Source organism: Cebus imitator, unplaced genomic scaffold (assembly GCF_001604975.1).
Source record: "Cebus imitator isolate Cc_AM_T3 unplaced genomic scaffold, Cebus_imitator-1.0 Scaffold214, whole genome shotgun sequence".
Classification (NCBI taxonomy): domain Eukaryota; kingdom Metazoa; phylum Chordata; class Mammalia; order Primates; family Cebidae; genus Cebus; species Cebus imitator.
In genome coordinates, this window is record NW_016107529.1 from 2,522,507 (window position 1) to 2,540,314 (window position 17,808).

Below are 17,808 nucleotides of genomic sequence, written 5' to 3' on the forward strand. Positions count from 1 at the left end.
CCTTCCTAACCAAGCCATTGTTGTGTTGCTTAGTCTTCTCACATTCCATACTTGTGTGTTCAAGTAGAGGTCTGTTATGGCTTTTGCAGAATGGATCCTTGCTCAGGGAAAGTGTCCACACCATTTGACACAGAGATCCCTTTCAACCTGAGGATGAAAGCCTAGTCTCCAGCATTATATTCTAAAGCAAAGCCTTCCCTGACCCTGACATCAGCAGTTTTTTGCTCCTGAACCCCAATGCCCATGTAAGCTTACCACAGCACTTACCACCTAGAATCTCAGTGGTGATGTCTGTCTCCACTAGGCTGTAGATAGCTTGAGGTTAGGGAATTTGCCAAGTCTATTATGGTCCTAGCATCCAGAATAGGACATTCTTGCCCCTACCCACTGTTCCTGGGATCTCGAGTTCATAAGCATCTTGTTAAAGGCCCTCATTCTTAAAGTTAGCCCTGGGGAGTCCAGTTCTGTTAAGATACTTTTGTCAGAAACTTCACAGTTGCTCTTCTGTCCTCTACTCTGTAGTTGGGCCACGTTGAGCAGATTCTTTGGTAGAATAATTTTCAACTTGAGACTTAACACAAGTATTTCCTTTTCTGTTCAGTTCTCCAAATGACAAGAAGTCTTTTTGCTCAATTGAAGGGGAATGGAATGGTGTGATGTATGCAAAATATGCAACAGGGGTAAGATCCTCTATTTTGCCACTTGTTTAGGCTACGTTAGATTGTACCCTATCCCTTGTTCTGGCTTCCTTCATTAGTACTTCTGTTATAATGCACTTCCTTCTATAGTACATTAGAGCTGAACTGTAAGACAGCTATAATGTCTGTCATCTCAGGGCACGCTTTTTCTTTCCTTCCCCCACCTTCTCCCTGCAGTATAGCTGATTATAATCATTTTTACTTTTCTCTCTGCTCTCAAACAAAACACTTGAGAATAATATGTGTAAAACAATGCCTGGCACATAGTTAAGAACCCAGTAAATGTTAGGTATGTGTGATATGTTTATAAAATGAAGCAGTAAACGGTGTGTTTGCATTAGACGCACAGTTAAAGATTTTGTATAATAAAATTTACTGACTGCCTGGCACCAGAGATACTGAAATGAGGAAGATAGTCCTTTCCTTCAAGGAACTTGCACTCTGTACTACTGTGCACTCAGTGTTCTCCTCAAGCAAAGAGGAAAGCTGGTATAAAATTAACAGGAGGAGCCAGTGAACTATGTTTTGGACCTAGAGAATTTGAAATGTCAAAAGCACTACAGTGCGCTTAACATTCAGATTAGGGGTTTATGGGTCTAGTTCCTCATCCACCTCTATTGTTTTCTAGGAAAATACAGTCTTTGTAGATACCAAGAAGTTGCCTATAATCAAGAAGAAAGTGAGGAAGTTGGAAGATCAGAACGAGTATGAATCCCGCAGGTAAGCTGACATTAAGTGGAACTATTGCTGCAATGCTTAAACTGCCTAGGCGTAGGCACAAGGCTGGGTTTTAGAACCAGTAGAGCAGAGCCTAACAGCATATAGACCCGGTTTGAATGCCCAGGTTTGATATGTCAGAACTCCCACTTACTACCTTTGTAAGTAGTAAGTGGTAGTGGATGACTAAGTTAGCTAACTTCTCTTTACCTTCTTTCCTGAAATGGGAATAATGGGAATAAAGGCCATATCTTAACTACCTTAAGCCACTATAATTTACATCTTGATCCTTATTCTGTCCGTTCATACTGTTTTTTCCACCACATTGTTAAATCCACGGGAGTTTTTCTGAAATGGAACTTCTCAGTTCCTCTAACACTTTCAGTATATAATAAGGGACACTCAAGCCCTAGAGAGGTAAGCTGATTGACCCAGAGTTGCACAGTAAGACACAGAGCCAGAAGTAGAATGTCTCAGCTTCCCTATTCTTTTTCTTCTGTTGACCTTACCATGTTATCAGGCAGCCCTTATTTCCTTCTTTGACAACTAGCTGAGCCCTTATCTCTGTTCCTTACTCCAGTGCCCTGGTGCACTTGAAGCCATTTGACTTGTGCTATACTAGATTAAGGGTGGTGGTAGGCTTTCATTCCCAACATCTCTTATCTCCTTGTTTTAGCCTTTGGAAGGATGTCACTTTCAACTTAAAAATCAGAGACATTGACGCAGCAACTGAAGCAAAGCACAGGCTTGAAGAAAGACAAAGAGCAGAAGCCCGAGAAAGGAAGGAAAAGGAAATTCAGTGGGAGACAAGGGTAAGCTTGCCTGCCCCACCCTTCTAAGTGCTACTCCTCCTATACCTGAGCAGGAATTTATTTCAGTGAATGTCAAAGAAGTGGTGTGCCAAACACTGTTAATAAACAAGGTGATCCCTGGTCCCTACTTGAAACTCATTTCAGTCTAATGGCAGGGCGGGGAGAAGACATGAAATAAGTATAGAAGTACAAAGCAAATATGTAACTAAATTCTCCCCCTTTCTCTTACAGTTATTTCATGAAGATGGAGAATGTTGGGTTTATGATGAACCATTACTAAAACGTCTTGGTGCTGCCAAGCATTAGGTTGGAAGATGCAAAGTTTATACCTGATGATCAGGGCAGTAGGCATAATTCAGCAAGAAATGATCTTCCTTTGGGAGAAACCTGTTCACTCCCTTCTTATTACAGTGGTTCCTATCTCAGGGATACTGGACTTTCTGACACAGATGAACAATTAAAGTGGGAAAAGTTCTCTTTTCCCTCTGTGGCAGTTACGATTTTGACTTCAGTCCTGAGAAAAACTTCAGGTTTTGAAAACAAGGTGATGTCTGCTCCTTTTCCAAACCTCACATGTTGAAAAGCATTTATAAATCCATGTCTGAAACGCCACACTCTAGTACTGCTGTTAAGAAATACAACCTGTTTCTTAGTCCATATAATCTTGGGATACATACACACACACACATCTATATACACACCACATACAAACACATACGTATACACACACACACACACACACACACACACACACACATTAAAATATACCTGATGCCAGATTTTTTCATACTCTGCCTACTGTAAATATGGGTTCCTCTGAGTTGTTTTAGAAAATTAGCACAATGTATTAAAATCAAGTGTTAGGAAATTTCATGGTCTTACCTACAATAACTTTTATTTTGGAACTGAACTATTATTAAATTGTATCTAATCCTGAATTACAGTTTAATTATTCTTAGTGCTTAAGGCTTCATAATTTTTTCCAACCTTTTTTTAAAATATGCATCTTTTATTATCTTTACAGTTAAACTTGGAAGCCAGTTAACAACCTTGAATACAGGAGCTAACTATTCAAAAAGACACTTTAAAAAAATGGAGGATCGATTATTTTCCTTTTTCCTCTCTCAGACTCTGTGTTCTGTCTTTAGCCCCTGCCAGGCAACTCCTCAGAATCTTCACCAAACTCATGTTGCACATGTAGGGCTACCTGCCAACATTTTATCCAAAAATGTCTTACTGCCTTAGAGAATTTGGGAAGAGTATATATGGATCCCCATCCCACAGTGACCCAAAATAGATACAACAAAATGAATGCCACAGCAGCAGATGGCTCATTCTGAAGGGAAATACTATCTTTATTTAAAAATACATCAAAAAAAAAAAAAAAAAAACTAGGTATTAGTACCTAGCATTTAGGTACTAACACTAATACCTAGCATTTAGTTATTCAATATACTGGTTTCATAGGGCCTTGAAAGAAGTAGATTCTCAGTCTCAGGACGCAGGCCACGGCTTCTGAGAAGTGCTGCTGCAAGCTTTCTGGTCTCACTTGGCCCACTCTGCTAATAATTAATTTTTCTCCAGCTCCTATAGTAACCCTGGGTTTATTAGTCTCAACAAAGAAAGGATAAAAAGTAAATCAAATGCTATGATGCCAGTGCAAAAATTCAAAGGCAGTAGTAGTATAACTAACTCCATAAAATACAAACACATTTTAAAACACACATTGCTTCAGGCCAATGCGACTGCAGTTTATTTGACTATTTTATGGTAGGGGAGAAGGTTGAGTGTTGAGGTGAAAGCCCTGATATCAGTAATGGGGATGATACAGTCTGCCAGCAGAGGAGACGTTGGCAGGTATGTTAGCTCCATCACTTCACAAGAAGAATTTGAATCCTCGCCAGAAGGGGTACCATCCTCTTCCAATTCATACTTCCCATATCCAACAACCTGAAAAAGGTCAAAGACAAAGGTGAAAAATATGCTGACCAGATTTAGGGGTTTAAGATCTCTGATAACCACCCAAACTCAGTAAGTGACAACCCTACAAAGGATGGAGTTAACCATACTCACATGAACGCTGAGCATTTTACTTCCTGGTCCTCTATGAGCCTTGAACCAGTTGACCAGGTCTGATTTTGAGAATGACTTCAGTGCTTCAATCTTACAAATGAAGGGAGGATAGGAAATAAATTAATTAGAAGAAAATAGCTCTGGTTAGGTTACCCCTAACCTTCCAGACCAGAATGATGAAGCTCTGGCATACCTTGACGTTTTTTTTATAATCATCTACAATGGCAAGAGAGGTTAGTAGATGCTATAATTACAGCTAAATACCAGACACTGAACCCAGCACCCAGATCTCATTAGTGTCACCTCCCAATTACATGGTAACTGCATACTGTGGCTTGAGGAAATCTATTAAGAAAACTAGAGTGTGTTAAGGTGAAGCCTCTTGTTGAATAACCTCTTTCCATCACAGAGCAATGATGTCCTATGGTAATTCACCATATAGGGGCTATATATTACCGAAAGTCACACTGGACTGCAGGATCCAGATCTCTTTTTCACAGGTTTTACTACTTTGGAATAGAAATTGTCAAAAGACCTGCACCTGGAATAATGAACGCCATGAAAACAAGAGTCCTCTATTTTCTTTAAATGGCAAAACGTTTTTTCTCCACAAAATCTTGTAAACCTCAATATATAGCACAAAAATAGAGCTTCTCTGACTGAAATTGATGGTAGTGTTGTAAGGATTAGCACCCAGCTCACATGGCCACCTAAGGTGCTAAGAGAGGCCAGTCTGAAAACTCAAGAAGTGAGCAAGTAACCAGGCCAGGGCTAGTGTTCAGGCTTCTCCTCCACACGACGCTGGTTTGCATGGACCTGTGACTCCTGTAGAATCAGGAACCTTCACCAGTTTGGGCTGTCTCATTCTGAAAACCATGTTACCTCGTGGGCAAGGCGGTCAAAGAGGTACTGCTGTGTCACCACTTCATTCCAGTTCCTATCCACCTCCTCCCCAAGGTGGGTATCCTCGCACTCCTTCAGCTTGATAAGAGCTGTGACCTGTTCCCACCGAAAAGAAAAATGCTCAGGTGTGGGAACATACCACTTCTCCCAGAACATACCTGGTCCTGTCCAGCCTGGCTTGTGATGGAGCCAGCATGATAGGGATGAAGCTAGGGGGACACTATGGTAAGAGTAAGGTGGGGCTGCAAAGCTAAAAAACTAGCCAACAAATAGCCCAGTTAAGACTTGTAACTGGGGAGCTTCTGTGGGCCAGAGGCCAAAAGACCAGGCTGGCTCAGTCACCTGGGTGTTGAATGCCTCTTCAGTGAGGTTCTCGATCTTCTCCTCAAAGCTAGAAAGGAACTCTTCTATCTTCTTATCAACAACTTCAGAACTGAAACAAAACACCTTCAATTCAGTCATCAGAAACCTGATCTCAGGCAGAAGCCAAAAGAAGTAATTAAAACGTATTTCCAGGAAAAAAGGCTAACGTGTTTTCCCAGGCCTCAGTATTCCACCTTAAGTGGAGGAAAGGAAGAAAACAAAACCCTCCCCTTCACCCCACCTCCAGCCCAGTTTCCTGGTCTCCTCATAATGAAGCTGTCACAACCATGTTTGACCATTCCAAAGCTGAAAACAGGTTTCAGCATGCATGTCAGATCAAGCATCCTTTCCCTCCTTGTCCTCAGGTCTTCCTGAAGAGAAGAAACATTGGCAAGCCCTGCACAATGGCCACTGGAACTATTGATCAGTCCTAGAACAGGCCATCTATAACAACCACCATCTTCCCAGCTTCCACTGACTAAACAGAACAAACCTAAGGTTTCAGGAAGCACACATAGCCCTTGGCTACTCTCCATGTCCATAATAGGAGGTTACACTCATCTATTCACTTCCTTACTCACTTGTATTTGGTTGCCTGAGTCCCCACGGTGACAGAAAATCCTAGAATCCCAGATGTGTTCCTACAGGTAGGGTAGACATGGTACCTACAGCCAAAGAAAAAAGTTATATGAGCTCAGGTGGTCATCTGGGCCCTGGCCTTGGAGGCATTAGATCTGAGTGGGAAACGTTTTTGCCCATCCTTACTGGGACTGGAGGTCCTGACAGGACCCAAAAATGTTAAGGTGGCCATACCTCCTGAATTGGGGAACACAGACTAGCCTTTTTCTTATATTGAAACTTGATCAAACTGAAAACCTGATTATAGTCCAAGATACGAATTTCAAAAGTTTAGATGAGTAAGTGTCACCCTATGAGATGGAAGGAAGCTCTACCAGGCTGCTCAGTAAGGGTATCTGATAAACTTCAGCCCTAGGCCCTTATTTGAGCTCAGGGCCTTGCCAGCAGACTTACCCAAGAGTCTGCTTGGTTCGAAGGAAGTCAAAACAAGGTTCTTCCATGTGCATCTGTAATTCAACATATCGCCCATCAGCCCAACTCCTCCCAGCAGAGAAACCTCCATTTCTTCCCCCAAAGTGTTTCCCAAGTCCAGCCTCCCTTAGCGCCTTTTTCCTAATTGGCCCAGGCCTCCTGTCCATGCTTATACTGGGTGAGAACAGTAAATGACCATCTCACTTTCAAATCACAGGTCTCTGACCACCCCATGTCCCTATCCCAGGCAGAATGCCAGGCTTCACAGTGGGTCAGGGGGCTGCTGAAAACCTCATCTCCTTTATACACTTACCACCAGCAGCTCCATAAGAGTATATTCTCTTAGACTCCTGGTACCTGACTGTAAAGAGAAGGTAGTCAGGCCAACTGAATATCCAATGGTTTATAGGGCTTTTAAATAATCCAGCTATTCTAGGCAACCACTTAGGTATCGCCACCAATGCTCTCCCCCAAAAGAGTTAATCATACTTTGGTGTTGTTTACATATCTGCCTTACCACCAGACTGAAGGTCTATGAGGACAGAAGTCATGCTTGATCATTTGTACTCCTGGCACTAGCATAGAATTGCAGGTGCAAAGAAAGGTGGGATTAATAATCTGACTTTACCAGATCCTGCCTAGAGGACTCAAAGGACCCAGAGGACACATTCTAAAATTAAGTACTTGCAATTCAAAGCCCTAAGGAAGACAGCAGGAAATGTTTGGGGATCCTAAAATGTATCTGGATCTATTCCTCAGAAGGACAGAAAACAGAGACTCCGTGCCACACACAAGGAACAAAACCAGCTGATAAGAAAACTTCTTAAAAGGAAGAAGTCACGCTTTAGAATCACATGCTAGCTGCCGAGATTGGCAAAATAATGCATTCAGAATGAAAGGGCAGGAGGCCAGTAAACAAGGATGTTGCTAGTGCATCCCAGAGTCAGGATCTTATAGGGTCCTCTGACATAGTCATTTGTTTCCCACTTACCAGTGGAAGAGGCTAATGCCTATGTGCCTTTGCAAGCCCTGATTAGTCAGCATTGAGATTTTCTGTTTCCCTCTAAAAGGCCCACAACAAAACCAGTGCTCTATGTGAGAATGAATTTGGTTTCCTAAAGGAAACAATTTGTACTAGAAGCTAGTGCTAAGAGGTGACTGATGGAAAGCATTTCTGTGAACAGTCTTACAATATGAAATCCTGCTGAAAATGAGAGGTTCTCCTGTCCCGGGGTTGTAAGCAGTCAGAGGCACTGAAAATGTAGACTAGGTTAAGAAAGCCTAGGCCATACCATTTGTGGAGTTTGGGATCTGGTAGTCATAACCTAGAAAAGACTGCAGGTTGGAATGCTACAGCCACAGAGGCACCAGAAAGAAGCAGGGCAAAAATAAAAATTTATCAACCTAGCTCCAGAACTGCTGTTCTTCCTGAATCAAAGTAACTATAAAGATGACTAGGACAAGACACAACTTCACTAACAATCAAAAGATGACTGTGACCTCGGGCAGGTGAATTGGCTCCTGACAACCACACCAGGATAATGTCAGAATAAGACTGAGGCCCGGGGCCAGAAATAGAAGACACAGATGATGATAATCAGAACATCCCACCCAAAGCCCAGTCAGGGATCTTCACAAGACCTGATAAAAAGTGAATTCCTGATGCAGGGAACCCAAGATGACAGCAGTAGCTATAGGAGCCCCAGAATTTGGGAAGTCAGCAATCAGACTAGACATGCACAGGTTTAAGGAAGATCTCCGTAGTTCTAGAAGCGAGTGGGACCAACCACAGGTTAAAGCAGGCTATGGGCTAGCTAACTGTGATTATTGCTAAGTGCTTCCTTACTTTAAACACCACCCTCCCCAATAAAATGACATGGAAAGAACACAGAATCTGAAGATAAAAGGAATAAATTTAAGACCCAGCTGGTAAGATCTCAAGAAGTAAGAGGCTCTGGACCATGGAGTTGTCACCCTAAAACAGAGGTGATAAATCCTTCCTCTCAGGTGCTTTAAAACATTTATGACTCTGGTAGTCATTCTGTTTGCTGTGTCTTAATTGTTTGGCTATGTTTACTTCTGTCCCTTAACAAATGTCCTTCTGCTACTTGGGAGTTCTATCAGAGGCACATGTAGGGATTTCCATCCACACCTCAGTTTCTGGCCCTCTAGATTAGTACTTAGGTGATTAATAAAGCAATACCTCACTGTGATTGAAAAAGGATCAATTTTACCAACAGGAGCAATTTTTAAATGTAGTTGCTTCAAGAAGACAAATGGCCCCAAGCATGAAACAGATGTAACTATAAAAGGGCCTTGACGGTCACTGGGTCAGGTACTGAATCTTCCACCAGTCTTTTAATACCCCCAACTGACCTGGTAGTACACAGTGACTTCAGAGTTGGCATCACCCTTGTTCAGAGCTTTCACTTTGCATAGATGGTGGCCCCTGGGCAGCTCTACCACCTGGAACTGCACAGGCATCTCCTGCTCCAGAGGCATGAAGTTTAGTTTGCTGCAAGAGAATTAGTATGGGTCACTGAGGCACCTAAAAACTGTAAATAGCTAGGCCTTCTACAGCACCTTTCCAATTGCTTTGTATACAAGCCTCAAAAAAAATCTACCACAAGCAGTATTTCAATTGTGTGTTTAGTAACAACTGGGTTGTGGCTCCATGCCCTCTCACTGGTAAGAACACATAACCCCAAAGAGAAAATTCAAATACTTACTCAACAACATATTTCAGGAAATCCATAGATTCCTATGAGGCAAAAGAGAATAACTACATTAGGCTCTCTAGACATTCATTTCACCCAGAATCAGCTAAAATCAATGTTCCAATTGCTTGGGGAGCCCTGCATAGCTTTAGAAAAGCAGATAGAGTTGGTGACCTAAATGTTGGACAAGTTATTCATTGACTGATTCAAGACTGATTATGTTTATGGAACACTCAGTGATTCTTAACTGTTCTGGCTCCCTTGCCAATCTGTTTACCCATATACAATTTCCCAAATGAATCATCAAAATTAATTGTACACTGTTAGTTTACCCAACTTGGCTGTGGCCTTTATGACAACTATGGACTATGTTTCAGAATCCTGAGCCCATTGACATAGAACCTGGATTAAAGCAAAGAAAATAACATTTAATACTGAGTGAATACATTCTCTTCCCCTTTTAAGAATTACGTGTTCTGATCTATAAAATAAGGAATAAGTGGAGGGATGAGCTCTTCTCTGAAGTGATTTCTACTGGGGAAAATTCATGGTAATAAGTACTCTGTGCCAAAAGCCCTTGCCTGGTACTCCCACGGGGCTCGGGAAAACAGGCAACTATTCCTTCTCTTCCCTTTGTGGATTGAGACTTAAAATTTTTTTGGATACCAAGACGGAAACTAAGGCTGGTTTTGGGGTTGGAGAATGAAGATAGAAGGGGAGCAGCCACAATTTCAAGAGTGACCATTTATGTATTCCAATCAAAGGGCCAGCCCTGAGAAACCGGGAAACCATGGAGGAGGATGGTTAACAGCCAAACGGTTTAAGGAGAGAATCTTTAACAAGCATCTGACTGAGGAAAAGGCCTTAGGTACAAGGCTACACAGACATGTCCAACTCAATATGTACCAGAACAAACTCCTCATATGCTCCCAATCTTAATACTATTCCTGCTCCACCAACCCACTGCTTCAAGCAAGACCTTTGGGCATCATTCTAGATTCCCTTCTCTCCCACCCCCACTGAGTGAGTTCTGGTCATCTTCTATTTCTTAAGCACTTTTTTTTCCCCTTTCTTTCTTTCTTTTTTTGAAACACAGGTCTTGCTTCATCGCCCAGCCTGAGGCTGGAGTGCAATGGCATGATCTCAGTTCACTGTAGCCTCCACCTCCTGGGCTTAAGCAATCCTTTCACCTCAGCCTCCCGATTAGCTGAGACTACAGGTGCGCACTGCCACACCCAGCTAATTTTTTTCTTTTTTGTGGAAGTGGGGTCTCAAACTACTGAGCTCAAGTGATTTTGCCACCTCAGCCTCCCAAAGTACTGGGATCATAGGCATGAGCCACCCTGTCCGGCCTTAAGCAATTCTTTTTTATTTATTTGGCCTAACATTAGGCTTCAACATTTTTCACTCCAATCCAACTTTTTTTTTTTTGAGACGGACTCTCACTCTGTCACCCTGGAGTGCAGTGGCATGATCTCGGCTCACTGTAACCTCTGCCTCCAGGGTTCAAGCGATCCTCCTGCCTCAGCCTCCTGAGTAGCTGGGACTATAAGCGCACACCACCACACCCGGCTAATTTTTGTATTTTTAGTAGAGACGGGTTTCACCATGTTGACCAGGATGGTCTTAATCTTCCGACCCTGTGATTCACCTGCCTCAGCCTCCCAAAGTGCTGGTTACAGGCGTGGGCCACTGTGTCCAGCCAATCTCAACCATTTTTAAAAGTGTACAGTTCAATAATGTTAATATATTCACACTGTTGTGCAGTAGATTAGATTTTCAGAACTTTTTCATCTTGCAAACCCAAAATTCCCTCTTCTCCCCAACTATTGGAAATCATCATATTTTCTGCTTCTATGAGTTTGACTACTTTGGATAACTCATATGAGTGAAATCTTATCTATACAAGTTTTTATAACAGCTTCATAACTTGTCTCTCTGGATATTTCTTAACCACAAATCTTCTTAAATCCTTTAACAGTTCTCCATTTCTACAGGATAAAGCCTCAGTACCTTAGCTTCACAAACAGGCTTAACATACTTGTTCTGGCTATGTATGTATGTATGTATGTATGGACACACATCCCTCACATTTCCTTCCTCCTGTTTTAGTCTCTATACTAAATTGTTTTTGGTTTCCACATACAATCTTCAACAAATGTAACTAATAGTATAGATATGCCAGACCCATTTCACTCAAAGTCCTGGTCTATTACCAGCAATCTATTTTTTTCTTTCTCTCTCTATTTCTTTTCTTTTGAGACAGGACCTTACTCTCTTGCCCAGGCTGGAATACAGTGGTGCGGTCATAGCATCCTGAGCTCCAAACTCCTGGGCCCAAATGATCCTTCTACCTAACCCTCCCAAGTAGTGGAGACTACAGGCATGTGCCACCATGTCTGGCTAATTTTTTTTTTTTTTTTTTTGTAGCGATGGGGTTTTACCATGTTGGCCAGGATGGTCTTGATCTCCTGACCTTGTGAGCCGCCTGCCCCTTGGCCTCCCAAAATGCTGAGATTATAGGTGTGGGCCATCATGCAGCCCAGCAGTCTTCATTATAAGAAAACTGCCCAGCATCAGAGGGGTCAAGTTCCCTCCTAAACAGAATATGATAATGCTGGCCTGCCAAAACTACAGTTTCCCCTTTAGGGAAGAACTAATGCAATTCCAGAGTTCACAACTGCATTCAGACCTGGCCTATGCTAACAGAGCATCTCACACTCACTGTGCTTGTGACATTCCCTTGTACCAGGCCCTCAACAAAGAGCTGGGATTTGAATTCTTTGACGAAGCTCAGCAGACACTCAAGGGTAAGACCATCCATCAAAGCCTGGTACTTGTCAATCATAGACCAACGGGCATATTCCAAGATTAAAAGTCGCACATCTCTGTACAGAGGGCAGAAAAAAAATATGCAAAGTTATGTTATTAGAAATGAATCTTGAGAATAAAGAAATATTTGGTCACGTTTCTATAAAGAATGATTTTCTAAAGAGAGACCATTTTTATCTCAATATAAGATGGGAAAACAGTATTATAATCACCAATAAAGTACTTAAAATCACATATGCAAACTTTTAAACAAATTTACTTAACAGTACAAGAATGCACTTACCTGTCTCAGTTGCAGAGTAAAATATTTCACATAAAAGTAAAGCTGCCAGATGAGTCAAGGTTACTTAGTTGTACATTGACTTAAAATTATTACTATTTTGGTTTGAAATCTAGTATTTTATTAATTTCTAGAGGCCATCATTTGGGTATCTATTACTGTAGTGACAATATAATAGAGGTAACGGCTCTGGTCCAGAATCAGATTAACTTCATCCCCCATCTCCACAACCCAATCCAAATTGGCTGTTTGAATTTGACAAGTCTACTAACATCTATGACTCAATTTCTTCATTTGTAAAATAGGGGAAGTAATTTATAAGAGGTAACCATTTTGGTTAGAATTAAATTAATGAATGTATATAAAATTCTTAGATCTAGCACAAAAATCTTCAACAAACAGGTTTACTATTATTATAGCTTTTATAAATTTCAGGAGTTGAATTTTAATAAAATAGAAGGTAGTATTAATAATGTATTTTTATAAATATAGTAGTATTCTTGAGTTATTGGCAGGGGTATTATCATATCAATCGTTACAGATAACTCTCTAACATACATATATGTGGTTAATAGTTTTTGTAACTTTCTGTGATCAGAATATCAGTTATTACATGCCTGACTCCTAACCCCTTCTAATTCTGGAAACTGATGGGTTCATTATAGCTGTGTCAAAAGCAGAACCTCCACATAAGGTTGTGCTGTTCAGTATAGATCCCCAGAGCAAAAAGGTCAAGTAGGGGCTAGCCAGCCTTGTGCACAAAGGACTATGTCTGTTCAGAAGACTTTTCTCTCCCTCCCACAAAGGCTCCACCTGCTAATGAAGGGTACCCCAAAGGGATACTTTTTTCTGATTCACACAAACCTGTTCTACAGGCTACAATTAGCCCTGGACTAAAGTAGTAAGAACAGGCTATGGTGGAAGGCCCAAGGAGGTTGCCTATAGGCAGAGGGTTTAAGTATTAGCATACAGAGTGTTCGGCTACCTGTCTGGTCTCTTCTGGAACCTTGGCTGAATTTGGAATAGTTAAGATTGCTAGATAAGCGACATGGTTAGAAATTTAACTCAGCTACTAATCACTACCATACCAAAAATCACCAATAAATAATTCAGGGCTACAATAAAGCCAATACTTCTTTTTGGTTTTTTTGTTTGTTTGCTTTTTATGAGACAGGGTCTGTCTCTGTCATGCCAGCTGGAGTACAGTGGCATGATCATGGCTCACTGCAGCCTCAACCTCCTGGACTCAAGCAATCCTCCCACCTCAGTCTCCCAAGTAGCTGGGATTGCAGGCATGCGCCACCACACCCAGCTAATATTTTAATTTTTTGTAGAGATAAAGTCTTGCTATTGCCCAGGCTGGTCTTGAACTTCTGGGCTCGTGATCTTCCCACCTCAGCCTCCCAAAGTGCTGGGATTACAGGCATGAGCTACCATGCCCGGCCCAAAACAAGCACATCTTTAACTGTTATTTAGTTATGATGATTGGGGAAAACACCCTTCTTTACTTTTAGTCTCTAAGTACAGTAGGCTGCTTTCAGTCCCATTCACAGCTAACTACATAAGCTGGGTTTAGAAATACTATAACCCTCTGGACTCCTTTCCTAAACCACAGCACAATTCAAACATGGCTAAAAATTAACACTGGACTATAGTGTTATCCCTCACACCTACCCACTAGGAAGACTAATACTTTCAGGCCCTCAAAATATAAGCTCATCTCATTTATACTCACTTGGCCAAAGTCTCTGGCTTGATGAGGATGTTAAAGTAAGTCTTCTTCAACTGCTCAGTTATCATTGTAAAGACAGCTGGTGTGGAACTGAACTCTGCTAAGTAGTTAATAATAAGCTGAAACAGTAACTAAAAGAAAAAGAATGATGCATTTTAAGAAGCATGGAAATCCACTATGTATTAGGGAGGAAAATGCTTTTCTTTGGTTTTTACCAGGGGTTCAGCATGGTACTAGGAATGTGGGGGGACATAAGAAAATTACTAATAACTCAATTTTTTTTGTTTGTTTGGATGTTATTTGGAGACAGGATATCATTCCAGTCATCCAGGCTGGAATGCAGTGGTATGGCCAATCATAGCTCACTGCAACCTCAAATGCCTGGGCTCTAGCGATACTCCCACCTCAGCCTCCTGAGTAGCTGGGACTAGAGGCACGTACTACCATGCCCAGCTAATTTTTTTGCTTTTGTACAAATGAGGTCTTGCTATGTTGCCAGGCTGGTCTCAAACTCCTAGCCTCAAGTGATCCTCCCTCCTCAGCCTCCCAGCCTCAAAGAATCTTAAGGGTCCAAAATCCTAAATAATTGTCAAATTTGGAACAATACTTCCTTTTTTTAATCATTTCATGGGTGTTCTCAATAAGATTTGTAGTTTGTCTTTAGATAGGTCCTATACTTTTCCTGTTTATTAGCCATTTTATTGGGGGTTTTTTTCTCAATATTGTAAATAAATTTAAAACTGTTCCCATCCATTTGTTTACTTTTTTAAGAGACAGAATCTCACCATATCACCCAGGCTAGTGGCACAATCATAGCTCACTATATACTCAAACTCAAGTATTTCTCCTGCCTCAACCTCTGGAGTAGCTGGGACCACAGGCACATCTGCCTGGCTTCCATTTCTAAGTGGTTATTGCTACTATGCAGGAAAAAAAGCCATTGATTCTGATATACAGCCGTATCACACCTAATTTTTTATTTAATTTTAGTGGTATGTGAGGTTTTTCTAAGAATATAATCATATCATCTGCAGGGAAAAATATTTTTCCAAAAAAGTTTTCCTTTTTTCATCTTACTATAATAGCCAGAACCTCTAAAACAATGATAATAATAATAGAGATGACTGTGGATTATTCTTTGATGTCAGTGTTCATCATTTTATCAGTTAATGTAATGCCTGCTGATAGTTCTTTACTTGAGGTTTTTATACTTAAGTAATTTCCTTCCATTCCTATTTATTGGGAATACCAACTCAAATATATCAAATGATTTACCAGCAGTTATCACTATATTCATATAGCAGTTCTCCTCTGACTTGTGTTATGGTGACTTATGATCATCATTGTCCTAACACTACATAACCCTAGCATTCCTGGTACTTGAATTACTCTTTTTGTTATACTGGATTTAATTTTCAAATTTTAAGAAAGTTTACATCTATATTCTATACGTAAAACTGATGTCTAGTTTTCTGTACATACATATATATAGATATGTGCTCTATATTAGATTTTAATATTAAGGCTAAGCAAGCCTCACAAATTCAAGAACATCAAATACTTTTCTATGGTTTGTATTTTTAATAAGCTTTCCAAGTAATTCTAAAACATATCTTTTAATTGACAGCCACTGAATTAGGCTTTAATCTGCTTGAAACTTAAGCTACATTATATTTAGGTCTTAGAAGGTTGACAAAGTAAAATATTACATGGTGTCTCCTTCTGACACCAATTTTTGTTCCCTGGGGAGATGGAGAAGGGAAAAGGCGTAAAAAGGTGAGAGCTATACTCTTTGCTTGGGTTTTTTGCCAACATGGAGGCTATTACCACCTAGCACAGGGCTTTCTGGCAGGTGCTTTCCTCTAAAATCTTTCTTATATAAACCTAATTACCTAAATATTAACATAATATATATTATACCCAAGAAACCTAGATATAAAATTTATTGAGTATATTCTATTACTTTACCTGGTATTCAATAATTAACTCTCTTTGCTAACAACTCATTATTTTTTTCTCTTCTCTCAAAGTTTCTGATGAAGCAATACTGGAACATATTCCTCACTAAGAGATTAATAATTGACATGATACAGACCCTGTTTCAAAAAGGTTCATAAACTTAGAAGGGAAACAAGACACACATACTTGAAACAATGAGAGGGAGCATAGATGAGGAAGTAAGGGCACAAGCATTTGAGTTCTGCTCTATTTCAAGCAATGTACCAGTCAAATTTGTCATTCCATGGCTGACATGGTGGCTCACGCCTGTAATCCCAGCACTTTCAGAGGCCGAGGCAGGCAGATCACTTGAGGTCAAGAGTTCAAGACCAGCCTGGCCAACATGGCAAAACCCCATCTCTACTAAAAATACAAAAATTAGCTGGGCCTGGTGGCATGTGCCTGTAGCCCCAGCTACTCAGGAGGCTGAGGCACAAGAACCAATAGAACCCAGGAGACAGAGGTTGCAGAGAGCCGAGATCGTACTACTGCACTCCAGTCTGGGATGATGGAGTGAAAGTATGTCTCAAAACAAAAATTGTTATTCCTGTATGGTAAAAAATTTAACTAGAACCAATCCTAAATGCCAATGTTGCTGTGGAGAAACCGATAGCAAAGAGAAGTGTAATCAATCCTAAAGCACAGGCTATAATCCCATATACTGCCAGTAATTAATGAAACATATGTTGCTCTTATGGTTAGTTAACGTTAGAATAGCTGTCATCAGCCAAGAATACTCATGATAATCCATATTAATAAACATTTTTTTCTCTGTACAGCGTCCCATGTACAAACCTCCATATAAATATGGTATTTTAATGCTCTCTACAAGGAAAACAGAGAACTTGTACTTACAGGTAGTTTGTGGTTAAATCCTTTTACTCGAATAACTAAACCATATTCTCCAGCTACCAGTTTATACTCCAGCTGTGCCACATCTGCTTCATAAGCTGGTTCCGCAAGGTTATGCGTAAGGATATTGACAAAGATATCAAACAGGACCACACTAAGAAGTACAAAATGCAAATGGCATCTTTAATTAGTAAGAAAAACACATGAAATAGATTTGCTTCAATTTAGGGTAAGCAGCTTCATTTTTAGAAATTGTAAATTCTCTACTCCAGAATGTAAAACTGTATATTAATTTAGTTCAAAGGTAAAAAAGCTTACTCAGAATTCAGTTTCAGAGGTGTATTACATAATTCCTACATTTAGCAGTGTTTCCCAATCTTTATCATGTCATATATACATAGAAAATGATAATATTTATACTTCACACTGAGGTAAATAGAATGGGCAACAGCAGCACTGGCCTGAAGGCTCTATCTACCTCCAAGCCTTGGCATTCAGACTAATTAAAAATATGAGGTATGGGAATGCATTTTTTAGAGTGAATATTAACAAATTCTAGTGCTGCTTGTCATTTTAAGTTGGATTTTACAGTTAAGTGGGAGAAGAAAGAAGAACTGCACCAACATTTCCCAAGTATCTCCTATGTTCAGATACATTTTAGGCTCTCTGACTTTCCACAATGAAAAGTTATCTATATAAATACTAAATGGTTTGCTAAGAACAGAAACAATCACATTCCTTTGTATTCTGTAAATACAGAATCAACAGATCCATCAGTCTT

At 40.4% G+C, this 17,808-nt stretch overlaps 2 protein-coding genes across 16 annotated transcripts in view; one reads left to right on the forward strand and one right to left on the reverse strand.

The window, feature by feature from the left end:
- OSBPL9 (oxysterol binding protein like 9) overlaps nucleotides 1-3,211 on the forward strand; it is a 182,033-nt gene extending 178,822 nt beyond the window's left edge. For 6 of the 12 annotated variants that reach the window (XM_017548748.2, XM_017548744.2, XM_017548747.2 and 3 more), the window contains 4 exons: nucleotides 602-680; nucleotides 1,327-1,418; nucleotides 2,092-2,227; nucleotides 2,459-3,211. In XM_017548748.2, coding sequence (XP_017404237.1) covers nucleotides 602-680; nucleotides 1,327-1,418; nucleotides 2,092-2,227; nucleotides 2,459-2,533 — 382 coding nt within the window. In that variant the 3' untranslated portion in view covers nucleotides 2,534-3,211. The remainder of the gene's footprint in view (nucleotides 1-601; nucleotides 681-1,326; nucleotides 1,419-2,091; nucleotides 2,228-2,458) is intronic. The other 6 variants (XM_017548751.1, XM_017548762.2, XM_017548746.2 and 3 more) reach the window with 3 other exon arrangements.
- Nucleotides 3,212-3,957: 746 nt separating this feature from the next.
- NRDC (nardilysin convertase) overlaps nucleotides 3,958-17,808 on the reverse strand; it is a 93,910-nt gene continuing 80,059 nt past the window's right edge. For all 4 annotated transcript variants that reach the window (XM_037745808.1, XM_037745807.1, XM_037745809.1 and 1 more), the window contains 12 exons: nucleotides 17,031-17,181; nucleotides 14,181-14,308; nucleotides 12,059-12,221; nucleotides 9,346-9,377; nucleotides 8,993-9,131; nucleotides 6,930-6,977; nucleotides 6,599-6,651; nucleotides 6,148-6,231; nucleotides 5,546-5,636; nucleotides 5,183-5,299; nucleotides 4,301-4,390; nucleotides 3,958-4,177 (listed from right to left, as the gene is read on the reverse strand). In XM_037745808.1, coding sequence (XP_037601736.1) covers nucleotides 3,980-4,177; nucleotides 4,301-4,390; nucleotides 5,183-5,299; nucleotides 5,546-5,636; nucleotides 6,148-6,231; nucleotides 6,599-6,651; nucleotides 6,930-6,977; nucleotides 8,993-9,131; nucleotides 9,346-9,377; nucleotides 12,059-12,221; nucleotides 14,181-14,308; nucleotides 17,031-17,181 — 1,294 coding nt within the window. In that variant the 3' untranslated portion in view covers nucleotides 3,958-3,979. The remainder of the gene's footprint in view (nucleotides 4,178-4,300; nucleotides 4,391-5,182; nucleotides 5,300-5,545; nucleotides 5,637-6,147; nucleotides 6,232-6,598; nucleotides 6,652-6,929; nucleotides 6,978-8,992; nucleotides 9,132-9,345; nucleotides 9,378-12,058; nucleotides 12,222-14,180; nucleotides 14,309-17,030; nucleotides 17,182-17,808) is intronic.